Source organism: Haemaphysalis longicornis, unplaced genomic scaffold (assembly GCF_048455015.1).
Source record: "Haemaphysalis longicornis isolate Haplotype H1 unplaced genomic scaffold, Haemaphysalis longicornis Haplotype H1 scaffold_6, whole genome shotgun sequence".
Lineage (NCBI taxonomy): Eukaryota > Metazoa > Arthropoda > Arachnida > Ixodida > Ixodidae > Haemaphysalis > Haemaphysalis longicornis.
Window position 1 is genome coordinate 97,725,474 of NW_027526407.1, and position 26,601 is coordinate 97,752,074.

The following is a 26,601-nucleotide window of genomic DNA, read 5'->3' on the forward strand; positions in this document are numbered from 1 at the left end:
TTTCTGGCTTGGCAGTGAGTTTACAGTGAAGAGATAAAGCAATGCTGATGGCAAAATTCATGACAAAAAGCATAAACATATCATCTCTACTAGTAGGTTATCTGCCGTTACAGCATAAATGAAAGATTTTTAACCCTTTAACTGCTGGCTGTTTCTGGCCGTGACGCACCCCCAGTGTCGGCCTGGTTTCCGGAATATCTGTGAAGGAGCATAGTGATTTATTTGACTGCGATAGCGTCCGGAACGTAACGCGTCGAAAGGAACGAGCGTAGGTGAGAAATCGCCTTTCTTCAAGATATTTTAAGTTTTCCGTGCCCGCTTCCGGGACTACAACCTCATTTAATAGTTTAAACATCATAATCTGAAGCTGTGGAACATCATAATCTGAAGCTGTAGAACTCCCACCCCTTCCTCGGATAAAAAACTCTCAGAATGCGAATCCGAGCTCAGCTCGTATTCGGACTGGAACTGGAAGAACCATCGCCCCTGTCCACAGTCGAAGGCCCCGCGCGGTCAGCCATACGAAAGTAACCGCTCGCATGAAGGGTGCACTTTCAGCAGCTCGCACAACGCACAGAAATGACGTTGCAAAATCATGATGGCAGATAGAGATAAAAAAGGGATACAACATTCATACAACCTCATTTGCTTCTGACAGTGGCAAGTGAGGGCACAGTGAGCGAGCGAAGTCGAGGAGTCATTCAGTCTATTGGAGAGACTAGGCTAACCTGGCACGCCGTAGCAGACGCGGGAACAGAATAAAAAAAACTTAGAAACCCGTTGCGTATAGAACAACAACCCTCGCACCAGTAATCACATGGTCACTCATCCCGACAGTACAGCGTGCGCAGCGACCAAGCCCACCCAGCAACAAAGGCGGGGTGCGGTCGCTCCGTACTCGTCAATATACCATTGCAGAGAGCTAGCGAGTGAAAATACAAGCTACTAAAAAGATTCGACAGATGGTGCGTACAGTCCAGGCGCTATAACGCGAATTTTCGAACGCACAGTGGAGAACGTACCGGTACGTCAGTGACACTGCGGAGGGGAAATGCGAAAACATACCGGTACGTCCGTGACAGCAAAAGGGCAACTGATTTTGGGCAACTGATTTTGGCAGCTTCTGTTATGACTGAATCAGTTGTTTGTTGTAATGCATTTACAAGGCATGGTCTGAGCGGTATATTGATATAGCCAGCGAAAAAATAAAGCAGGTATTGCCGAGATTTCTAGCAAGAACTGCCAGAGAGTTCATACTATGCATAGAAGAAAAAAAAATCTCAACTTACCACCTACTGCTTTCTGCTGCTCTGCCGTCGCAGCTGAGAGCTGGCCACCAAGAATGACGGCATCATTCCCTGAAATGATACAGTATCATGCACAAGAACGCAGCGAAGGCAACTTGTGACAGGAACATGTGCTCCAGCAACATGAGGGTACTTTAAAAGCAGCTGATCTGATACTAATTAGTAAAATTACAAAACTGTGCAGAGACTGCTCACAAGTATACTTTACAAACTTTCTCAAATGAGCCAGGCTGAAAAGTTGCGGCAGCCAGCAATCTCGCTTCTAACGCCCAAGGATGCGAAGTTCGATCCCGGCTGCGGTGACTGCTTTTCTGATCGAGGCAAGAAGCGAAAATGCCCATGTTTCTAGATTTATGCACACATTAAAGATCCCCAGGTGGCCCAAATTAATCCCAAAGTGCACCTCATAGCCCAAGTCTAGCTTCGGTGCGTAAAACCCCACAATCAATCAACCAATCAGTTTAACTTCTAACGACACGCATCAGCAAGAGCTGTAGAGATGTTGTATAAAAACATCGACATTTCATGCTATGCACTACCAGAAAGAAATTCTAACTTACAATCAGCCACCTCACACTCCTCTGCCATCTCAGCTGGCAGCTGGTCAGCAGGGATGATGTCATCATCCTCTGCAATAATAGAGTATATGTGCACATGAACGCAGTGAATGCAAGCTGAGACAAACACGTGCTCCAGCAACACGATGGGTGCCTCAAAAGTAGCTCATCAAATACTAATGAGTAAAAATACAAACCGATGCAGAGACTGCTCACAAATAAACTTGCTCACAAGTAACCTTTGTGAGTAAATTTCTCGAATGAGCGAGACTGGAAGTTATGGCGGCCAGCAATTTCATTTCTAACAACGTACAGATGCAGGAGCTGTTGAGATATGTAAAAACATCGACATTTCATGCTATGCACTACCAGAAAAAAATTCTAACTTACGATCAGCCACCTCACGGTCCTCTGAAGTCGCAGCTGGCCCCTGGTAACCTGGGATGATGCAATCATCCTCTGCAACAACAGTGTATGTGCACACAAACGCACTGAATGCAAGCTGAGACAGAAACACGTGCTCCTGCAACACGAGGGTACAGTAGAATCTTGATAAACGGAAATCGCTTAAACGGAACAGTTGCCTGGAATTTGGTTGGTTTTGTATTGAGATAACGTAAAAAAACTCTCGGTAATCAGAACTAAAATTTCCGCATCACCGTGTAAACGGAACCAGAAATGGAACTTCTTGTGAAATCCACTGGCATGAGAATCAGCTTTTTACGGTTCCGGCTGTTTCGTTCTTGTTTTTTTTTTTTTTTTTTCTTCCTCCATGCTTTTTTAGCCTTGTTGACCTTGCAAGCTTCGTCTCGTAAGTGGTTAGCCGTGTTAGCACAACGAATGCAACATCGCAGTTCCAGTCGTTCGGTCTCGATTCTAGACGCCGAGGCTACAGGGCTCACCTCCTGTCGCCTCGTTCGTGCCATCGTTGTGCTATTCGTCCTTCATTACCACGTTGCCGTATTCTAAATTCGGTGGCTCGTAAGCACTCACAAAGTTGAGGCCTCTAGCCTCCGTGAAGATGCAGTTGCAAGGACTCAAACAAAAATAATTGACGCACTTTGTAGTGCACAGCGACTCATTGTTGCCAAATCAACTTTGTGAATGCTGTGCCTACGCTTCTTGTAGTTTTCTTGCTTTCTGAAAACTATCAGCTGCAGCCACTTTCTAGTGGTTAGACTTCCATGAAATGCCCTTAGAAGTGTGTACGCACATAAATTTGAACCTTAGAACATCTCTCTCAGTAAACGGAACTCCTGTTAAACAGAACTAATTTTTCCGGTCCCTTGAAGTTCTGTTTATCGAGAGTCTACTGTACTTCAAAAGCCCGTCATCAAACCATGGTGATTATTTAAAGTGACAAACTAAGCAGAGACCACTCACAGGTAGAACCTGTGAATTAACTTCCTTAAACAAGCAAGGCCAAAAGTCGTAGCAATTTAAATTCTAATGACATACAGGAGCACAAGATACAAAGACTCAAACAGCTCGCTGTGTGTGCCACCCCCTCACACCAACTATCTGGCTTCTTCGAGAATAGCATGAGCCCTTCCCCTCGTGACATAACTTCTGGCAACTCTGCAAAATATTCGAAAACCTAAAGCACTACATCCAGGACAAGTATACACAACTGCTGTAGATGCACTAGTACACCATTATAATTTCCAAAAGGGTAAATAATAACACCATCTTTTTCTGACTTAAGCAAGGCAGGAGGCAAAATATTTATACTCGGTTACAACTCAAGAACGGCACCACCTCATGTAGTGTATCACTCCGCCAAAGCGCCGGACCCGTGACGTCAGTGCGCGCGCGTTTTGAAAGGGGTTTGCTATGAATGCGTGATATCGTCTGCCTTTTCTCACGCAGTTTGTTTGTCGTCACTGGAGTCGTTTGTAAGCATATTAAGTCCACAAAATCACGGGAACGGCCCAGGCCATGTTCAAAATATCCCAGTAACGCCCTACTTGCACCGCGCGGAGAATCATCCGGCTACGGTGATAAGGCACAGCGGCAACTTCCGGTGCCGTTCTTAAGTTGTCACCGAGTATAGTACCTCCAGTTCAAAAAATGAAAATAGTGATATCTGTTGAGAGGTATCTGCTGGAAGCTATCATGTTCTGCAGCCAAACAGGGCTAGCAACATTGACACTGTAAAGAAGAGATGATACTGGCATATTTTTTTGCATACCTGGGTATTGTCCCACCAGGTCCTGTCCCGGACCGTCCCCATTGGCTGCAAAAAAAAAGTATCTTTGAGCACCACCTAAGGACTAGTCGTGAACACAACCATTACCTGCACCAGGTGGCGGTGGCAGAATGAATTCTGCGATGACCTCGCCTCTGGGGTCTGGCCGCAGCTTACGTGCCTCGTCACGCGCTATTTCTGCAATTGCAACAAAAAGGTAAAACTTCAAATGCAACCAAACCTCACAGTGATTCTGCTGAAGCGAACAGCAAGATTAGGGGTGCCTATTAGGAAAAAGGCACTCAATGAACTAAACAGATCTTGCAATTTAAGGTTCTGTTTAAATAGATTTCCTTATCTGCAACCTGAAATCTTTCACTACGTTGGCTATTTAAGTACAAATACATCACCAGTGATCGATGCTTAATATCACTGATTTCAACATGTTTCTCATGAACCCAATGCACTCCAAGTCTAGGCATCCCACTTGTAGAATCAGTTTAAATTTACCATTCTGGTGACAGATTTTGACAGCTTTTTTTGTGAGCTGAGGTGCAAGTTATGAAAGGGGGTGTCGCTGCTGTGTTTGACAAAAAGGCAAGCTGCTTATGGTTGTGCTGCATTGCCCAAAACTTTTCTCGATCAAAAGGCTCCTAGCAAGTCAAATGTCAAATTATGTTGTCAGCTTTGCTATCTGACAACGTTTTGGAGTGATGTTTATTTAAAAATGCCACTAGCTATTCACTAGTGGGCATTGGTTCGAAGAATGGGTAAATTTATTCTGCCCAAAACCGATTCCTAATGTCCCCCGCATGCTTAACAAGCGGACCTGGCATTTTAAGCCAGTCTCCAGCAGTTTCGGTTTCATTTTTGCGTTGCAAAATGCATATCTGGCACTACTACGCAGCTACCCAACTGCAACTTCGTTGTCAGTCAGCGTCCATCGCGTTTTTTTTTCCTTTTCACCTGACCTACCCCGCTGTTAAAATAACACTACAAACCACCTGGCCAAAGCTTCCCCCTTTGCTGCAACAAGTAGTACACCTTACACTGTACATGTATCATTTGTGCCTGCAACAGTTGTACTGGACTGGCAGAGTGGATGCAATGCAAGCAGAACTAGGTACTGTTGCCATTAAAGTTGGGATTGACACAGTAATAAGAAATATGTGCTTACCAATCTTGTCCAGCAACGCCACCATCAGTCTCTCGTTGATGGCCTTTGCCTCTTCAAGCTCTTCCGCCAGGCGCTTCACCTCCTTCTGAGCCTCCTCTTTTTCATCCCTCTCCCTCTTCAAAGCCTTTTCCGAGAGGTCGAGGGCAGCCTTCAATTCAGACACAGCCCTGTCCCGTGACTTACTGGGCTGAAAATTAAAAAGCCCCCACAAGGTGTTTTCAGGATGGACTGGCAAGGGCAACTTAAATGAAATGTTTCCTTTGCTTAACTCTATTTAGCTTGACCTGGTCATAGAGACATTTTGTTAAGTTTTGCACTGTGTGGGTATTTAGAACACTGGACCCTTGATATACAGTAAGACTCCGTTGATACGTTCTCGTTTCATACAACTTCCTGCTTACTATGCTCTCTATTGTGAACTCTTAAAATGCCGCATAGCGTTACGCTGTTTTTTTCCCGGTTACTACATCCCTGGATAACACAATTTCCTGGTAAGTATGTTCAAAGTTTTAAAAACTTTATCGAACTACAACTGGACGGTACATTTTACGGTGAACAAAAAATGTGCTGACATGCATGCAGACTCAGTCTCACACCCACGGCGCAATGAGCAGGTGCCGAGCCACAATCGGGTCGCCTGGGTCTCCGTGGCGGTTTTCCTGCAGCGCATGGTAATGCAGCTGCCTCTATCGCCTGTATAACGACGTCCCAACGTGCGAAATGCTAACTTTCAAATATATCGTGGTGGAATCGTGCCATGAAGCAGCGCTGGCACTGGGCGAAGCCTCTGAGAAATGTGGCGGTAACGACAAGAAGAAAGAGGTGGTGTCTCCCGCGGCCACATATGCTCAGGCCGTAGTCAGCTTGGAAGCGGTGCGGAGCTACTTTCACGCGAAGGACAATCACAGTGCACACAAAAGTGCAGTGTTTAGAAAAGGAGGTCTTGCTCTCAAATGGCCGCAGCATGCAGGCGTTGATAGACATGCACACGTGAAAAAAGGCGATTAGATGCTCACATCTGTTTCTAGATTTTTTTTTTTTTTTACTGCGGCGGGTCATACGTTTCCCCATTTTGTACGTATCTCACTCACGTATTTCTGTTGAAACGTATCAACGAGGTTCGACTGTATAAACTATGCTTAGCCATTTATTCCACAAGATAGGCAAATAGGTAGAAATGCACTTATAGTTTCCCAGGACCTTTGTTATAAAGTAGTGAATGGCTACCCACTTATAGCTTCCTCCTGTATGCAGAAAATCTCATCGGTCGGCGGGATTCCACTATGTCAAATACATATACAATGGTGCCATGCTAAAATTAACATGCAACAAAACTGGCCAAAATTTCTGCAGTTTTTCAAGCAGGGGTAACAAGGCAATCAAATATCAGGCTTCATGCCTTGCCCCATTCGAAATAGAACTACGATAAAAAGATTTACAAACCGATGCATTCTGCGAGGTGTTGAAATCCTCCAGAATGTGCCTGTGAAGGGTGCTGGAGGCCTCCAGCTTCCTCTTCTTGGCCTCCTTGGCTGTTGGCACAGCCTAAAGGTTGCAGAAAGTACGTAATTCACTTGCTCTACAGCTAAATAAAGCAATGAATGTTTCGCGTACACGCTTACTTATTCAATAATCTCGCTCGTATTTTCACGTTTAGGTGTATTTTTTTACAGTTACAAATGTTCTCACACAACTTGCATGCTGAGAACAAACCATTACTGGCTGCACACACAGACAACCCACCTTTTTCTTGCCCATTTTCGGCACTTCAGCTTGCAGTATTCGTGGGAATGGCTCCCTCATACTCTGTATTTTGGTCCGCATGGACACCAGCGAGTCTGAAAAGTAACAGGTATGAATAGGTTTCCCGTTTACCTTGAACTCCTTAAATGAATCGAAATACTCATGTCCACAATGTCGGTTTGCGGTACCCATTGCGTTACTTTTTTCACCTAGGTCTTCGCTGTCGCTGCGTATGCTTTCAGGGCTGCACGCTAACAGACCGCGTTAGTAAATTTACAGATCTGCATAACTGAATCTACTTGAATGATATTAAAGTGTCACCGTGCCGTGGTCTTATAGGCCTCCGTGTTTTTTTGTTTTTTTTCTCCTTTGGACGCATCTTACGATCGTTGCATAGGCAGGTCGCGTGCGCGATTTTTTAAAATTAGTGCATATTTATTTGTTTACGGTCGTAAGAAATGCCAACTAAAACCTTTTTTTGCGGGCAGTAGAGGGTGTGTTGTGTTTGCTTACCTGCCAAGGCGTGAACAAATCCTGGGTAAAAACCCTCCACTTTCCGATCTTCGCTAATCCAAAACGCTTGGATCTTCTTGGAAGGATCGAAGTCCTCTTCCCCTTTGGGTGCAAAACCTTTCACCAGGTGAACTGGTAGGATGCACTTGAAATTGTCATCGTACTTGACGTACGCGAGCATGTTAACGTGCTCCAAGCAATCCAAGGGCGAACGAGGAAGCGCTGTCACAGAACAGGGAGAATTTTGCGCTGTCACAGAACAGGGAGGATTTGCGCTGTCCTGCCGGTGCTGCTAGGCCACAAAAGCATGGAGGACGCACAAAAGCCACAAAAGAATTTGGTATGCCTCACTGGTGTGCCTCCCTATGGAAGGCTTCACAGGTCAACTTGCTTTATGATGATGATGATCCGTGTTGACCTCTTCTTTGAATCGGGGTGACAGCATACGCCACCTTGCCTATCACATACTCGCATGCTTACTCGCTTGAAAGTGAACATTTCGACAGACTTCTGTCTGGTTGGGAAGTTACTGAACTGAGATTTTATTAGGCTCCAACCAATACAATGCAAAAGGCAGAAAACCCGACGTTTCGAAGCCGGCTCGGCTTCTTCTTCAGGGGTGACAGTGGCCACGCTGCAGCTCCATCTCACACTTGCTGGCCTCGCACAAAGCCCCTCGCTGCGGCACGTAATCTGTGTGTGTACACCGAGGGGAGAGTGCCAAGCGAGCGATTAACATTCCCAGGTGTGCGTTGAATATGCCACTATTCGAGGAAAAGCCGCTTCCTCCAGTTCGTTTCCCTTACTCGCTTGTAATAAACTCCGGCTGGTATGACGCTATCTCAGGGTGCAATGGCCCTTGGTCGACTTGGCCCTCCTTTTCTCCCAAACAAACCTATCAACGTGCTTAATGCTTAATGCCTAGTGCTGTCCCAGCAACGGTGAAACCCGTTGCCTCATTAAGGAGGACTTCCTCTTGCTGGCTGGATCTTTCGGCATTTCATTACTATGTGGTTCAACTTTTCCACGACCACTGCCTCATCCTGGGGCGACACGAGCTGCAGCTCTAGTGTCGAAAAGCAACGCACCGCATTTATCGTTGCCGCAAAAGTTCTTTTTTCTGACTTCCTGTTTGCCTGCTTTTTGGCACCCCATAATCATTTGTTTATCATTCGTTTGCCCAGAAAGCGTCCATGTTTCCTTCACTTTCCTTGTAACCATCCCAGATTTTTTTTATTTTCCCCGGTAATTTTGTATTTGGTCATGAGCTTTTGCGTTCACTTCCTGCGATTTTCAAGGTGCAGGTACCTGTGCGCTCTGGCTGACCACATCTTGTCTGCTAAATTTCGGGGCATCTCTGCAATGCGTATTTTGTTTTGCGCTTCCCTGGATTCGAAAGAATCCCAGCCCATATCCCCCTGTACCACCGCATATTTGTTGTCCTAATTACATGACTGCCTTCTAGCTGGTTAACTTCCAGTCCCGGCAGGAAAATAACTTTAAGCATAATATGACAATCGGAAACCTGAGCACCGGCACCATTATTTGGCCCTGTCCGCTCGATGTTTCACGTTTCGTCCTCCTTTCATGCTTTCATTTTAACATGTTCTTCATTAGCATTTGTAGCATATTCCTTCGTTTAGCCACATCCCTAGTGACTCGGCTTTCTTTTGAATCCTCATTGGCGTCCTATTAGTTTAATTCTTCGTTATATACTCCGATTACTGAGGATTAAAATTTAGGCCTAGGTACGTTCTTCACTACACGTGTCGTTCATTTTCTGCAGGTCTTCCGCATTATCTGCCATCAACAGTACACGTTGTCCGCGTACACCAGTCCAAAGATCTGTTGCTCCAGATCTCCATTCCTTCGATACGACAAGTCAACCTAATTTACTTTATGCCAAACTTCCAATCGTCTTTCCATTCTTCCACCCAAAGAATAGGACGGCGTCGACTAGTACCTGTAGGTTGGCGTCAACCGATGTTGGCCTCAACAGTGTGGACGCTGAAAAAACGTTTTCAAAATACGTCTAAAATAGCAGTAGGCATAAATTTAAAGTGACCAGATTTGCTGATTTAGGCGGGTCATGTCTCTGTTTTGCGGCTGTGGTCCCGACGTCCCGTAGCCTGCTTGTAAGACGGTGTTTTGTCCCGCTTTCGGCCGAAAGTATGAATACGGGAAGCTCTGAAAAGCTGGAGGAATGGAAGAGGCAAAGCGCAGGCGACGGGACTAAGCAACAAACGCACAACACAGCGCCTGTGTTGTGTGTTTGTTTAGTCCCAACGTCTGAGGTGTTTTCTTGAAGTTAGTGTACCAACAAACCGTACAGCACGCCCTTTTGCGTTTGAGGAGCGTTAGGTTTTTACAAATTTTTTGTTCTTGCAAATGAGTTCTTGCAAATTATTGCAAGAACTAGCTAGTTCTAGCAATAATTTCGGCTCGGATCAGAGCCTAGGCTCTGATCCGAGCATCGCCACTCTCAATTATTAAAATTATTAGCTATGACTCACAATTAAAACATACGCCGAATTAAAAAAATACACCTGGGTTATCGCGTTCATTCGCTAAACTGAGAATATCGTAAGTGTAAATACAGCGAGCAGGAAAAACGAAACCAGAAAACGAAACCAACGAAACAAAACCAACGAAACGAAACCACCCGTTGCAAAAGGAACAGCCTTTAAAATCCCTTTCCTGAGTGCTGCTGAACACCATATCTCACGTCTGTACTTCCACCTCCTGAAAATACTTCGCATTTCTTTCTGCCTAGACCGCCTCGACGCAGCTAATCCTCTTTGTCCTCCCTTGCAAGTGCGTCTGTGGCGATGTCGGACAAAGTTAGGAAGCGGAGGAAACAGTATTTAGACGCGGAAAACTATTTTCAAGTGCCGGCGTCGACTTTTTACAAGCGTGCGAAAGAAAATGCCGCTGCGCTTCAAACAGCAGCTGCTAGCGTTTCCGAGATGGGGCACCAGCATCCGTCAACGGACACCACAGCGTCGAGCACCGTTCCAGAAGTTGGCGCCGATAGTGAACACGATGGGGTACCTCCTAACGACCCGGAAAACAATTACATCGTAGTCGGTGCCGATAGCGGACGCGATGAAGTTCCACCTGACTGTGAAGACGATTACGTTTCGGAGCACAGCTGTGAGTCGAGCGACGAGGATGAAACCATCGGCGACTTTGAAGGCGACTTTGCAGACGAGTATGATTTACTCGGCGCAGGCTTTGCGAAGTTCGATGGCCAAACTCTACCAAACTCACAGGTGACGAAAACGGGCGCAATCGCTGCTGTAATGGCATTTGCCATTTCGCACGGGCTGTCGTGGGCAGCGCTGGGCGACCTGACGAAACTGATCAACTTCCTCTTTGGAGCAAATGCTCTGCCCCCAAGCATGTACTTGTTCCGAAAACTGTGGTCTGACGAGACCCAAGATGTGGTTCAGTACCATTACGTATGCGAGCAGTGCAGTGCTGAAATGAATGTGGACCTGGACGAGGCTCATTGCTCAGTGTGCAACCACTCTGAGACAGTTAAGATGCTGAGGGACCGGGGCTCATTTTTTGTAATGCTGAACCTGGAGAAGCAAGTAAGATTCTTAATTGAGAAAACGAAAGCAGAACTACATAAAAACTTGGAGAAGCTTCACCAGCCCGCAAGCAACATAACGGACATAACAAGCAGCGAATGTTATGCAAGACTGAAGGAAGAACGAAGCCTTACACGGGACGATCTGACACTCACCGTAAACACCGATGGGAGCCCAGTTTGGAAATCCTCGAAGACATCTGTCTGGCCTGTACAGTTCATTGTAAATGAACTGCCTCCTCATTTGCGGTTTAAGAACTGTGTTCTAGCAGGCCTTTGGTTCGGCAAAACACACCCGAACATGCAGCTGTTCCTGAGCAAGTTTGTTGCAGAAGTAAACTCTATAAGGCCGCTGAAATGGGAATACATGAGCCACACACATGTCACCAGGACAGTCGTGTTGAGCTGCTCTGTTGACGCCCCAGCTAGGGCGGCTGTGCTGAACATGGTGCCTTTCAACGGCTACTTTGGTTGCCCATGGTGCTTGATCCACGGCGAGCACATTGCAGGTTAGTAGGAGCATTCTTTAACCGTTAGCTCTCTTACGCATGAGCACATTAACGCATGATTGCTTAGAAATGAACCTGCGGGTGCTCCTATCCTTTGTGCTGGTGTAATGTTTGCACTTCTGTTTTTGGCTCTGTTATACATTGTTGCTGTTGCACCATTTTTAAAGAAAGAGTCAGGGTCATGTTGAACTGAGTTATTCATTACTTACCGAGATTAAGGTTGAGGATGCACAGAACATTTTATGATTTTTTTAGGAGGTTTACACTCCTTTTCAAAACTAAAATTTTGCATTCAAAAGTGCTCTTGCACTTGCACCATCCTCCATGCCAATTAGCTGGTGTCTGAGGCATAAATTAAGCAAAACTTTAGTGTGTTTAGCCCGTCAGACCTCTGTGTGAAGCGAAAAGTTGATACTAGGCATAAAATGATCACGGATCAGTATTTTGAAAGTTGAGATAGCATGAAAGTATGTGAAAAGTGACTGAGATGTCACTGGTCACTGTGGTATTTTCTTCATTATGATAGCATGCCCTTCAGCAGTACTTAACACAGTCCTAAAGATACAAGTTCTCTCCTATTTCCTGGAGGACAGCACAATTAAAGAGAGCGGTGGTGGCGCCAGCACAGTCATCGCTGGAGATTGGGGGGTAATTGGTGCAGCGGCCGCAAACAGTACATGAAGTTTTCTGTTCCGCTACCCAGTACAGATAAACTAAGGCTCTAGACTCAAACTAAATAGTAAAGTTATAAACCACGTGGGCTTATAGCACAGTGCAGCTGCACATAAGACAGCGCAGAGGTCATTGTACCTTTAACGAAGCTGAAAAGCTGCTTCACTCGCAGAGGGGTATAATTTGTCATGTTCTTTTAGTCAAGAAACTGAAGATGCAGACCTCAGGATGATGTTACAAATTTTTAATGCAGTTAGAAAATACTTCCTTTCTCTGTTACCTCAAAACTAGCCCATACGGAACGTATCAGGCAAGTTGCAGCGGCTAGGGTAGCTACCACAGTTGTTGGCGTAGCAGCATGTGAAAAGTACTTCAAAGGTTTTTATCTAATTCACTATTTCTCTATACTATGCCTCAAGGGAGTATGCGGTACACCATGACAGAGCCGCCGGAAGCCAGAACATCAGCAACGGTTGCAACAAATATGGAACTTGCTGTTGTGTTCAAGGACACTGTCAACGGCATAAAAGGGCCATCTGCGTTGATGAACCTGCGAGGTAAGCTACTTGATTTTTTAGTTGTCAGCTCTGTTGTATGAAACGAAGTAAAGGCTGAAATCAACCCAACACTTCCAATCTTTCAATGACTAGTTCATTAGAAAATCTTGCTGAATGGAATAATGGAACATGATGAACATTATGCTGCATAGTATAGATAGGAGGCTGAACATGTGGCTCACTGAACAAGCTCGATTCATTTTACATTTAGAAGGAGCATTAAGATGGGGTAAAAAGGGATCTATAACTCCTGGTGCTTTCCCTTTTAATGACGTCCTTGCAGTGTTTCAGAACATGTATTAAAAGCCAACCAACATTCATTTAAAGCCATGCATGCGAGCCATGTTTTTGTCCTTTCTGATAGCACTTGTGTTAGGTATAATTGCGACTCCTTACTGTGGAGGAAAGGAAAACTTAAAAAAGGCAAAGATTGCCTGTTGTGGGACACCCGGAGATGTCATTTTGAGGGGGCTCTTATTGCCCTTCTGGTTTGCTTTCCAATTAAAACCTCCTGCACTTTTACTTTATCCAGTTGTCCACTACTATGAACCCTTGAATGTTGGCCAAGTCGCGAAAGATGGCCTCTGTGTACCAGCGCTTTAATGCCGTTACGAAGTGGCTGTTCTAAAGTCAGCCACTGACATGTTGAGGTGTATGTTTTCCGCCACACATTTTATAATTCCCAGGAATTGCTAGGGGTCTCTTCCAAGCTTTTCTTTCCTCTATGTGTCTCACTACATTTTTTTAAAGCTGATAAAACTGCGTTGAGGATTTTGCATATAAAATTATTTTTTGTGTTCATGTTCATTTGCTAAAAACTTTTCTTGAGGCTGTGCATTGCTACTGTAGGTTTTACTTTCTCGAGTGAACAGGCTTCATGCCTGTTGATGTCACAGACTTTTTGCCTGTATGAACAGGCAAGTGTAAATACAGCCTCTATTTACACTTTTCCTTGTGCAGGTCTGGACCTTGTCAATGGCTTCAGCGTGGAATACATGCACTGTGCCCTCCTAGGTGTTACTAGGCAACTGACGGAGACTTTTTTGTCGTCTTCCAATTCTGGATTGAACTTCTAAATTGGTAAATGCAATCCTCCTGTTTCAGTAAACTAGCCGTTGGGCCAGTTGGTGCACATTGCTTGAAGAAAAAGAGCGCTACAAACCAGACAAAAAAACTGAAGAATGACGAGACAAAGCGCATGTGTCTCGTCGTTCTTCAGTTTTTTCTGTCGTGGTTTCTAGCACTCTTTTTCTTGAAGCTCCTGTCGTTTACGTTGATCATAGACCAATTACCCTTAAAGGAATACTGAACTGGACATAAACTTGGAAGGAACGTACACCAGCCTGTGTAATTCAATGCCTATGGGTGGACACTGCCACCGGAACGCCTGCTGGTTGGGGGGTGGGAAGTGGGGGAAGGGGATGTTAGAAAGATAAAGAGGAGGGATAAAGGAGAGAGAGGGAATAAAGGCAGGGTAACAAATGAAAAAAGAAGGAAAAGCACACACACACACTCACACTAGGAACAAAAAAAAAATTGGCTCCAATTTACGCTCTTAAGGTGGTTGGAAAGCAAAGCTGTCAACTACCCCCACAACAATTGCCCATGCGACGTCACTTCAATTCACACACGTGGCTCTACAAAGAGTGAAACGAGAGATTCTGCCAACCGTTACTCAGAATTCGCTGGGTCGCTATCCCTAACGCATCAGCAGCGTCAGCCACGGCCGGGCTAGGGCTGCGGACGCCACCGTTGTAGCCCGGCTGTGAGTCACGGGAAAGAAAATGGAGAGGAGTGTCTTTCAAAGGGTGATACAGCAGTACCAAGCCATCCTGATTTGCCAGCTTGGGGCTACGCTACCGCGCAACATAAGCGCAGACAGCAAAACAATTCAGCATGTGAGCTTAGTGATTCCCATTTATACCGATTTAAGCTAGTCAAGTTAGTAAGTTCCCCCCCACTCGCCCCTGCCGCCGCCTCCGACGCATTGGGAGTTTGTTGTCCCGAATGGCTCTATAGCCTTAACTGCATTGCCAGAGAAAGTTGTCCCTGAGTGTAGGAGCTGCAATGGTGCCTTCCTATGGTTGTAAACGTCAAACAGATCCAGTTTGAAATCAATAATGTTGTTGCAGTTTTGGGCGGCCTGGGAATGACACGACTCAGCTGCTCTTTGACATCAAACTTATGGCGGTGTGCGACATACAAGGTTCCAGCTGGTCAAACTTGGATTGGGCTGTCCCTTCCCTTTCGTATTAGCATGCATATTAGCTGGGACTAAGATTGAGAAACACATGCAGGACAAAAATAACGGCAGAAGCTAAAAATTTTAAAGGGGCATGATGTCTTTGTCCTGTTTCACCATGCCTGCCCTGACATTGAGGAGTTCTGAACTTACTGAATGAGGTGGGACTGTCTTATTTGAGCTAGGGTGGAAGTTCATACAGGTGGTTGTGAAAGGTTGCCGTCAATGCTCATAAAGCGAAGAACATAGCTTGTGTCATGCTTGGTTGACATTGACTAACCTCTGTAGCACCCCACACCTGCTTCTGGGCTCTCAGCAGCTGAAACTAAAATCTAGGCCATGAATTGCACTGTAATTCATAATTGGTAACACTTTATGCAGTTTTAAAGGCCAACTGCACTGAAAATTTTGACCTCCTGGAAACCCTATTTCCATATTGTCTGCGGAAAAAGAAAGCAACATGTAATATACCACAGCTGAAATACGCGCATGGTCGCCACAAGTGCTCAGCAAAAATCGACGATTTTGAAACCGAAACCGTGGAGAGCGCGGCCATTGCAGTGATGCTGCAGATGTCCAGCGAGCGGCCAGACCATTGAGAGAGTTTTGGGCTGGACGGTTAGCCGCTCGGGAGAAAGTCTTGCGCGCAAGCTCTACGCGCGCACGGGGCAGCAAATGGAGAAGCGTGCGCAGCAGAGCTCGACCGGTTCTCCAGATGCGTGGCTGGCCAGAGGAATAAGTCCTCGTCGGCTGGAACGTCACAGGCACGTTGTGGCTGTTTATGCGATCCGCCGGCAGGTGCAGCGTGGTCTGCAGCAGAGCTTTTTTAAACGCTTCTGGCTGATAAATGAGCCATTTCAGGGGCTACCACTTGTGTCCCAGCTGATTTCGGGGTGGGTACTTACTACGCATTAAAAATAAATTTGGTCGAGGTGAAATTCGAGTGCAGTTGGCCGTTAATGGGTGAGTTGTAATTCATTACCTATTATGAACTGATCTGAACAAAAAAAATTGTCAGTAAATTTTCCAAATACTATTGGTTATCGTGCACCGATTTTAACACGATTTCTGAATACATTATTAGTGCCTATTTGTCTTTGATCAAATTGTCCCTTGTGGGCAGGCATTGTTTGGACAGTAAGTACGTGTGTATATGCGGGCTTCACTATTTCTAACCACTCATATTTTGCCGCTATGTAGCTGGGTAACTCTTGTGCCATTAACTACTGCAAAATTCTACGCCTCCCATATACTAACTCATTTTAATTGATTGTAGGGTTTTATGCACCCAAGCTAAACCTAGGCCATGACGCGTGCTGTAGTGGAGGGCTCTGTATTAATTTTGACCTTCTGGGGACCTTTAATATGCACCGAAATGTCGACAGATGCCCATTTTTGCTCATACTAGCTGATTCTGCCCATCCCTCTTTTATTGTCGCTGCCAAAGACGAGCTTGGCTCATTCACTGCTACAAGAAAATGTCTCGTGCTCCATTCTGAGGACATAATTATCTTTTGTTACATACAGCACAGCAAAAAGTAAAACCTGAACAGAAATATTTGAGCGCCTACTTTGGCATAAATGGAAACAGCCATTTGGGGTTCTGGTTCTTGTGGTGACGAATTTGCTTTATCCATAACGTGAAAGGCTATTTTAAGCTTTTATTTTTCTTTCCCTTCATAAGTCTGAAGGCATAAGTCAGTTCATCAGTTGTAAGCAAGAAAGTGGCACGGAAAAAATTTGTGATGGCAAAAACAGCACTTGGTTTTTGTTAACAGTCCCAGTTTCAGAAATTTTTTGGGGGGACAAGAGAAGCAAATCAGTGTGAATAACCCTCTGATTTTGTTTCTAAGCGCGTTATATCCAGTGGTGCCTGCAAATAATGGGCAGCATTTTTGTATGCAAATGTATGCAACATTCTTGTTCAAGAACTACTGTTAAAGAAATGCAATCTCTATGTGCGACAGCTGTATTATTTTTCTTTTGTATTCTCCTTTGCTTCTCCCTCCTACATGCATAAATAGCCATGAAGACAATGTAGGTATCTGCATAAATAAACAAATAGCACATTGCTGAGCAAAGTCTACAATTTCTTTCGTGATATATTTGTGCAGGGGACCCCTCAACACTCGAGAAGATTGACGCGAGATTGCTGGCCATCAAGCCTCCGCACTGCGTAACCAGACTGCCTCGGTCACTAAAAGAACGATGCCATTGGAAGGCGTCGGAGTGGAGGCAGTGGATTTTGTTTTATGCAGTGCCGTGCCTTCATGGAATTCTCTCCATATTTTACTGGAGGCACCTTGCAAAGTTCACGGAAGCACTCCACACACTCCTGCAAGAGCAGCTTTCCTCTTCCGAGATTGACAGAGCAGGTATGTAGTTCGAAGGGTCATTTTGCATGCTTTACTGCCTTTAGCCCCTCGTTCTTGAATTATTTTTCTTACATTTTTCATATTGCTATAAGGTTCAGTGTGTTGTCATGCCCTTTTTCGAGTTATCTTGCCAACTGATTTACTTTTGGTGAGAATTCACAGGGCTTTAGATTACGTACTGTGAAGGCTGTTTAATTTGTGTTAGTCTGCACTTCCCAAAAAGCCCTGCTATTCCTACATGGGTGCAGAGCACGTATTGCTGAAAAAGCTGCTTTTTAATAGGGCACTACAGATTACAGGGAGTTATCTGTGCTGCCATACTAATGTTGCTGGTTCACCAATATATCACCAGAGCATCTTAATAAAGTTGCATGTATTACATGTCTGTTGCAGGTAAGCCATTTTGACAGCAAGGATTTCTTGCATAAAAAATCATGAAAGTAAATTTTCACTTCTCGTTAAACTCAATAAAATCTGATCGCATTGCATGGAACACACTAAAAGGGTTTACAAATTAAAAGAAAAGCTCAGAGAAGACGCAAGCATGCAAGAAACCAATTACGTCTGACTGAATGCCGGTGACGCATTGTTGTTTCTGCATTGAATTGTCGAAGGGCCCTGTCCTCTTACTTAGGGATCCGCTTTTACTTTAACACTTTTGAATGGCTTTGGTCTGTCTCCTTTGTATTACGTTAAGCTAATTCGTGCAAATTTGTAATATAACAGTTGGCAATGGGGAATTTCGCTTCCTTGTTTGGCTCATTTTGTTCACTCATTTCACTCCGTTCTTCCACTTCCTTACTTTATTTATAGTGTACTTACATAGATGACCACTTTTTGCTACTGCAGAGCTTAAGCTTGTGGTGTGGAATGCGTGGGCTGTCGAATGGTTCCTAGGCACACGGGTTGGGAACAATTTTACAACTTCCTGTGACTACTTCTGCCCACACTGTCTTTTTCGTTTAATGGGTCATTTAATGCTTTCACATTAAAATGCATATCCCATGGTAGGTTAGACTTCATATGCTGCTTGAATGTTCTGCTTGTTCGCAATATGCGACACCATGGAACAGCGATACAGATAAGAGGAAAAAATGCTTGCTATTTCTGTTGATTTCTGAGCAACAAAAGTACCTTCATGCTTTTCTGTGTAATTTTTTTGTTGCAAATTTGGCACCGTAATTGATTATTACTTGCCTTAATATCTATACTGGATTGTTGGTCTTTCAGTTGAAATAAGTCATATTTTAGTGGCTTATGTCTTGCTCATTCGTGCAAGCCCTGACCTCTCCTTCATTTCTGGTGCTCTCAAATACAATAATAGGAGGTGATGTTCCTTTTTTGAGTGAGTTGCAACTCTGCAACTGTCTGATGTCTGTTTTTAGCAAAGGCTTTCAACAGCTGTCAAGAAATACTGCTATAGAGAGAGCTGTGGGCTAGGGAAACATTACAGCTAGGATCCTTCTAAAACTACATTCTTGGGTCAAATTGAATTTTGAGTAGTACGAATATCTCGTGTTTTTATTTGTTTCAGAACAGCTTCTGGAAAGCTTCGTGTCACGATGCCAGGCTCTGTATGGCATCAGTTTCTTGACATTTAATGTCCATGCGCTGCTGCACCTGGCCCACTCCGTGCGCTCCCTGGGACCACTCTGGGCTCATTCGGCCTTTGTGTTCGAGGGTGGCAATGGAGCCATAGTTCGGCAGGTGTCAGCCGCCAAGGGGTTGCCACACCAAATCACTGAAAGGGTGGTAATGTTCCAACAGCTCCATCAACTGATCAACAGCCCTCGACTACCTCTCGGCGAGAAACTGTTTGCCCAAGAATTCCTGGGGTACAGCCATGTGAAAAACGCACTTCGTGTGAATGATGGGCTGTGCCTTCTGGGGGTGGGCAAGCCTACTACTCGTAGCCGAGAGGAGCAAAGGGCTGTTCATGAACGTTGTGGGGCGACTGTCACGAGGGCCCTGCAATATGAACGCTTTGTTCAAGCAAGGCAGGTTTTCCACAGCGCGGCCTACAAAAGGCCTACGAAGTCCGACACAACCTTTGTGAGGACATGCGACAGGGAGTACAAGCGCATCGAAAAAATCTTGTGTCTGGAAAGAAGCCAGATTGTGCTCCTGTGTAGAGCTGTTGTGCTTGCGGATGTCCGTTCTTTTGTGCCACACATAAAGGAATGCTTCCTGTCGCACGATACATGTTTGGAAGTGTTGCTGCCTACAGAGATTGCAGACACCTGCCTTTTTGTAGACTTCCCGGAGGTAGAAAAAACATTCATTTGCGACCTCCCAAACAAAATTGAGAGAGATTAATTTGGCAAGGGAGTGTGTCTCCCCAGTTGTGGTCAGCAGTGCATACCTTTCGTCTTAAATTGAACTGATTGATTGATTGTAGGGTTTAACGCGCCGACGCAATGCAGGCGATGAGGTGCGCCGTAGTGGAGGGCTCCGGATTAATTTTGACCACCTGGGGATCTTTAACGTGCGCCGAAATCTCGTACACATGGGCGTTTTTGCTTTTCGCCTCCATCTGAAAAGCGGCCGCCGCGACGGGGAATCGAACCCGCGACGTCGTGCTCAGCCTTAAATTGAACTGCTAGCTGTGTTGTTATTATGTTTATTACCTGCATATATTCTTCAAAGTATTTTTAACATTTCTTGCATTCTTGTGAAACTAATTCTGACTCTGTATTGTCAAACTTTTTTTGTGAGACGTTTTAACTAGAACTTGATTGATTGATTGTAGGGTTTAACGCGCTGATGCAACGCAGGCGATGAGGCGTGCCGTAGTGGAGGGCTCCGGATTAATTTTGACCACCTGGGGAACTTTAACGTGCGCCGAAATCACGTACACACAGGCGTTTTTGCTTTCCACCTCCATCAGAAAAGTGGCCGCCGTGGCCGGGAATCAAACCCGCGACCTCGTGTTAACTAGAACTTGCTTACAACCTTTTCGCGGCCTTTAGAACTTTGAGGTAATGTTTTTGCAAGTGAGGGTGATTGATTGATTGATGATTATAAGGTTTAATGCACCGATGCTACACAGGCGATGAGGCGCACCGTAGTGGAGGGCTTAATTTTTGACCGCTTGAGTGCCTTTAACACGCGCTGATACCTTGAACACACGGGCGCTTCTTTCTTTTCGCCTACATCAGAAAAGCGACCTCCGCAGCCGGGAACCGAATGGCTGGGTTTTTGAGGCAAGAGAGGGTGTTTAAGAAAGTACATGTTGTTGTTGTAATCCTTTATTTCAAAGGGAAGGCCATGCGACCATAATAAGGGAAGATGGGGAAGAGGCAGGGAGGAGTAGCCGAGTAGCACAAATGGTGGGTCCTTGAATGCCATAGAAGAGATCACTGCGGTCAGCAGAGCCAGGCTAGGGTTGGGATCATGTGAGTGCAGTCAAGTCAACTACTACGACCGGGGTAGGCCTTGGCTTACACTAATCTCGAGAGACCACTCTCTAGGCAAATTCCCCTAGGGCTGTGAGAAAATTAGTGTCTTCGAAGGGGGGGTCGTCTTGAGAGGAATCACGTGGCAAAGCGTTGGTATTGGGCGGTACAAGGAAAATGCGGCGCAGTGCCAGATTAAGTGGTTGAGGGTGGCGAAAACTGACGTTTGATAGTAGGGGCAGTAAGGGGGTGGAGATCTTGCCGGGTGAATACATTTTCTGATGATGTGGGGTGTGAGGGCTGCGTTAGCAATAGTTTTGTTGAGGAAGATTTCCGCAGAGCGAGGCATCGGAGGAGCCAGAGCCGTTGTTGTGCTTGAGGGAGCTGTTTGGGCGGGCACGGTATGGGACCCTTGGCGGTATGCTACAAGTTCCGCCTTGAGCTGCACGTTCTCTTCACGAAGCAGGTGGAGTTCAGAACGAAGGCTATCAAGCTGGGATAGTACGGTTTGCAGAATTGAATCCCTTGTTGGCGAAAGTGAAGGTGGGGGATCCGCTGTAGCGCTAGCTGGGGGAGGCACAAGTCCATCGGCAGTGTTGGTGCTCGAGGAGCCATTAGAACGTACACGATCCGCCCAGGATACTCCATCTTGCACTTTGGAATAGGTATGAGCGGGGGAGGCAGTGTGGGCAGGACACGTGGGGTCCACCGCCAGATGACCATCTTTTTTACAAGCCACACAATAAAGTGTGCGCTCGCATGGCTCAGCTTCAGCATGACTGCGCCCACATTTGCGGCACACCGGTTGGTGCGGGCAGTACTTCGCCATGTGCCCGATGCTGTGGCATGCGAAGCAGACCATTCTCTTTGGCTGGCAAGGCGACACTTTAACTATAGCCATGTAATATTTAACCACGTGTGGTATCGTAGGGGAGTCGAAAGTCAGAACTGCTCGATTTGTTTTGCCTATTCGTTGCGCCGCCTAGACGTCCGCTTGCTCGCAGTGGATCCAATTCAAAATTGTTTCATTTGAATCTTCAGGCTCCACTGTGATGACTCCACGTGAAGTGTTGGCACGATTTGGGGAGTGTCTGACCTCTATGGGAAGGGTGAACATATGGTTATTGGTAATCTGAATGCAGTTTGCAGTGAATCGTAGCGGTGCGTAGCGAGTTCGGCCATTTCGGGGGTGGGGGCAAGAGTGCCTAACAGATGTACGAGGGCATTTATAAATGTATAAATATGCATGTGTAAATATGCAAATGTAAATATGTAAATATATGTAAATGTGCGAGGGCATTTATAAATGTATAAATATGTTTTAGTAAACAAGTGTAAGGAGCACATACGTTGAATGGTTTCCATTGCATTGGATTGTGTATGCATGTTTTTAGCATTCTATATTCCCAATAAAATGGAAAGAATTGAAGTGCAAATAAAGCATATATAAAATGAATGTCTGTCATGAGTTCTTTATGTTAAATACATGATATAAGTGATCACAGCTGTGGCTTTTACCTGTGAAGAAAATGTAATTGGGTTGAGAATCCAGCTATTCGCTGATCGACTGTAATTGATCAATTATATTGCAAAGAAACAGAGAAGAGCTTGCAGGGCGTGCAGGACGTGAATGCTTAACGGCCGTACCAAATCGACAGCCAGCCGCTAGAGTGCAGAAATCTACGCAAATTCACTGAGGGAGGTTCGTAGGTGGTTGCCGATTTTGTTTAATATACACAACGTAATTTCTCAGCATTGAATGTGGAAATAATGGTGGCGCCTCACGCATCGGAAAGCTAGGGCGATTTTCAACTTGCGAGCGCGTAGTGCGCGCTCTTGACGGCCGTGCGAGCAACGTTGGATCGAAAACGGCACATCTCGAATATGAGCAAGTTCGGCGTAGCATTCTTGTCGCTGATATTTTCGCCGAGTTCGCGTCACCAGCTTTTGCGCACGCAGGCCTGCGATGGTGACGCTTCGTTTCTAGGCTTCGGTAAAGCCCCTAGATCAGGCGTAGATTCTCTAGTGGGTCTTAAGCTTGAAGTATACAAATCGTTCGCTAAGCACTTGAACGTACGTACATGTGCGTACAGACATGATCGGACCGTAGTGATGAGCACTGCGGCTGTGCCCTCCACTGCTTTCGAACACTCGCAAGGCTCGCGTTTCGGCCGCAGCGACCGCACTTAATCCACGTGCACTGCCGTTTTCTACACCGCTGTTATCACGCGCTCATATGACCTTGCCTGCATTCGCCTCAATCTTTGTAAATTAGCTTCGGCCATGTATGTCAAGACTATTAAACCCAGCATGCTTCTGGTGGGTCGCGCTGACCAGCGAGGCCGCCACTATTGCCCAGGATAGCTTCTGGTGGGTCGCGCTGGCCAGCGATCGCCGCCACTATTGCCCAGGATAGCGGCCGTGCCCACCTAACCTACCGCCAAAGTTCCCACCTACTCCCAGCTACAAAAACCTTGCCCAGGAAAGTTGCCAGCATTCATCACCATGCCCACCTGATTTTCCAGGATTCCCACCTGATTTTCCAGGATGCCCACCTAATTTCCCAGCACGACTTATGCTGGGATTTGCGATCGGGATGTTCCGGGCGGCAGGTTCTACTTGTCCTTGGCATGGCTCAAGAAGAGGCTGAAAATTTGTCTCGGGCTTTGAAAAATCAACAATTTTACGGCAAAAGGTTATGTAAAGGAGCTGAATTAATGTAGAAATAAACTTCCAAAAAGAGTTATTTGTCAAGGATTCCAAAATTTTATGAAGGACGAACAAGGTAACAATGTTGCATTCGTTGTTCGTTTTGGATTCAAGATCGGAAAGAAGTCATGTGGATAGGCAAGTAACGTAGGCTAGTAAAGTGACCACGACGGAACGCGACGGTAACAAAAGATTTCCCTCTAGTATATATTTATATAAAACTATGTCACCAGGCGCTACGCAAAGGGAATTTAGATGCGGTCAGTGCCTCCTTTATCATTTTCTGGTAGCACGTCCTCTGAATCGTTCGCCATATCCCTTCTCCGCCCCTCTCCTGTTGGAGCGAATGAGAGCTTAGACGTATTCACTTTACAGGCAACGGAGGCGGTGGCTTCACATTGGCAGAGATTGAAGGTCACATAACGACAGAAGGGTTTGTCCTTGGGTTTGTCCTTCACTGGGTTTGTCCTTGACATATTAGAGCTGTCGGTCGGAGAAGTCTCCGCTTGTGTGGTATTCAAAAAGAGAAATAAAACGATCAAACTGGGAATTACGCACCCGAGGCTGATACTGTGTTTACAAGACATTGATGCCTCGGACGTAGAACACCCTGCTTCAGCTCGCGGGCTCAGGCCAGTCTCAGGTAAATGGGTTACAGTAGTGGCCTGTACGCCATGTCACAACACAGAGTACCATCTCGCAAAAACAGATCCGAACGCTTTGCGTCATGGTTAAAAAAGGTATTTGATCACTTGCATAAGGATACTAATGAACATCTTGAGCAGACAGAGTTGCGGAGCTTCGGTTGTGTTTTGAATGGAGTGAGATTGCAGAGGGCGGCTCAGAAGACTTCATGGTGTAAAAGCTTATTTTTTGTGTGCGCACCGAAGTCGGTCTATTTCGGCATCTGAAATAGTTCTTTTCACGCACGTTAGACCTCGGTTTTCCCACAGAATATTGCTTCAAAGCACCATTGCTTCAAAGCACCAAAGCCTTTGCTTCAAAGCACCAAAGCCACGGCAAGAGGTGGTTATCGAATTCGAACATCCTGCGGAATGTAAAAATTACGGTTATTGCTTGTGTGTTCAAAGGAGACCATTCGTTCTCCCCGGCGTAGCCCTCGAACTGCACTTGCAAGCGCTCTGACGTGTTATACAATCGACATCGTGAATAAAAATATACAAAGCAAATTAGGTCTTCCCCTTACATTGACAACAGTACTATAGCAATAGTGTTGTGGAACACGCGTTTTGTAGTGACGTAGATATAGGAGCAGCGTCAAGCCGGTAGTAATGGCAGAGGTAATAACATCTCACTTCAATGAAGTACAATGTAAGCTGGTGATAAGCCTCTACCCAAAACTGGGCTTCGGTGTTTTCTTGTTCGCCGGCTTTTCAGCGTGCCCATTCCGGCCTTCGAATTAGAGCAGGCCTCCAAGCTAATGACGAAATGTGCGAGCTTTCATTTTTGTATCCTGTGGTTTCTATATTTGGCTTTGTTTGACGCTCAATTATAAACAGCATCACACGTCGCTTGTGTTTCTTTAACATGTTCTTTGGCCATCTCTTGACTGTTTAAGTGAGTGTTGGGTATACTGGAAAAGGAGCAAAATATTCTGTGTCGATTGTGAGAAGACATCCAAGCTCCTTTCATTTTACGAGAGAGCTGGTTGAAACGCGAAGCTTTCTCCCATGTAACTTAAGTCAAAGTCAATGTCCGAAATCCAAGTTGCTTTGACCTCGTTGGAATGGCGCCTTCGGGTAGTCGCCGGCTTCATAACGCGAAGGATCCTTGTTGAATTCGGACCAAGGGACGCGTTGTTTTACTTCAGCCACTTGATGTGCATTTAGTTATCATCATCATCATCATCATTTTGCTGAACCCATTGGTAAAGTTGGCTTTCCTGCAGTGCGTCTCGGTGACAGGCTTCCTCATCAGAAAGGCATACAAACCATAATAACCGGGACACGTATACCCGTCAAAGCCAAGTACAAGCGTGTTCCGGGTACAAATGTCTTCCTCTGAGTACGAAGCTGCCCAGGGATCGATTTCAAACAGATGCCGCTTATATCACCACATTGCTGGAAACCCAGAGCGCGCCGGATGCGTAACTACTGTTGGGCGCGAGATGACGCGGAAATGTCGAGAAATTGTCAAAAGGCGAGAGAAGCGTAGTCTTATATGAAAGAGGCAGATGGGCTGTGACACTTGCACGTCGGGCCTGAAAAGAACAGCGGTTAGCGCGGAGTCGGCACCGTGTCCTCCGTCTTGACATGCAATACTCGCAGCGCGGGGAACGTCAGTGCATATGAATAGTTTTGCGCCGCGCTTCCATTCCTCGTCGCTCGCACCGGCAGCAGAGACGACATTTCATGCTCGTGTGAACGTAAATAGTGACATTACGGTGTCGTTTTAGGACGTCTACGTCTCAAGAAGAGCTGCGGCTCTTGACGCTTCAGAAGCGGGGCTGAGAAGTGCTAAAGATTAAGCAACGGGGCCCCGCAAGTAACCGGGAAACGCCGTGCTCGAAACCCAGCGGGCAAACACGTCAGCACGTAAGGACAGGGAAGCCTGCATCAATAGCTTGTAGTCTTTATCGATTTGATGCCACAGTAATTCCTTGTACCCCTTGTAACGAAAAAAGCGCGAAGGAGTCAACCAAAGAAAGGAAGGATTCACTGAATTTGTACAATGTAAACTCGTCCTTTCTTGTCCAATCTTTCCAGCTGTTTTTCACTGAAGTACAACGCATCAGCTGGCCCTCCAGGAAATCCTTCCTTTAGTCGTTGACAGGAACGAAAGCACATGGTCGAGGTAATCCTATTAATCTATGAAGTACGTCCCCACGCCTTCGCTTGACTAGCGTAAGATGGGTGCCGCTCTTGTTGCTGACGGCAACGTTACAGATCGGGGTAGAGGTCGAACTAACGTCCTCAAAACGACTGATGTAAAATATATCACACACTATTGCTGAATATTGATGGCACTCTATACGCGTCGAGCTCTCTAATGGCCGCGCCACCAGCCACCGCTTCTCCGCGGCGTCTGGGCTGGGTGGCAGA

At 45.8% G+C, this 26,601-nt stretch overlaps 1 protein-coding gene and 1 pseudogene across 1 annotated transcript; one reads left to right on the top strand and one right to left on the bottom strand.

Moving 5' to 3' along the window:
* Positions 1 to 1,671: 1,671 nt before the first annotated feature.
* Positions 1,672 to 7,666, bottom strand: LOC144143157 (uncharacterized). Its single transcript, XM_077674960.1, has 8 exons — positions 7,486 to 7,666; positions 6,973 to 7,067; positions 6,673 to 6,774; positions 5,230 to 5,416; positions 4,161 to 4,250; positions 4,056 to 4,100; positions 2,255 to 2,323; positions 1,672 to 1,936 (listed from the first exon to the last, which is right to left on the bottom strand). The coding sequence occupies exons 1-8, from the start codon at positions 7,664 to 7,666 to the stop codon at positions 1,836 to 1,838; spliced, it is 870 nt and encodes a 289-aa protein (XP_077531086.1). The 3' UTR covers positions 1,672 to 1,835.
* Positions 7,667 to 12,594: 4,928 nt separating this feature from the next.
* On the top strand, positions 12,595 to 26,010 carry LOC144143158 (uncharacterized; annotated as a pseudogene).
* Positions 26,011 to 26,601: the final 591 nt, after the last annotated feature.

Bases quoted from the DNA above. Each gene is read 5' to 3' on its own strand.
- LOC144143157 (XM_077674960.1), bottom strand. From the start codon at position 7,666: ATGCTCGCGTACGTCAAGTACGATGACAATTTCAAGTGCATCCTACCA. The intron at 4,251-5,229 runs GTAAGCACATAT...TTGCAATTGCAG, and splicing joins GGCGTTGCTGGACAAGATTG to AAATAGCGCGTGACGAGGCA. The intron at 2,324-4,055 runs GTATGCAAAAAA...CTGTTGTTGCAG, and splicing joins CCTGGTGGGACAATACCCAG to AGGATGATTGCATCATCCCA.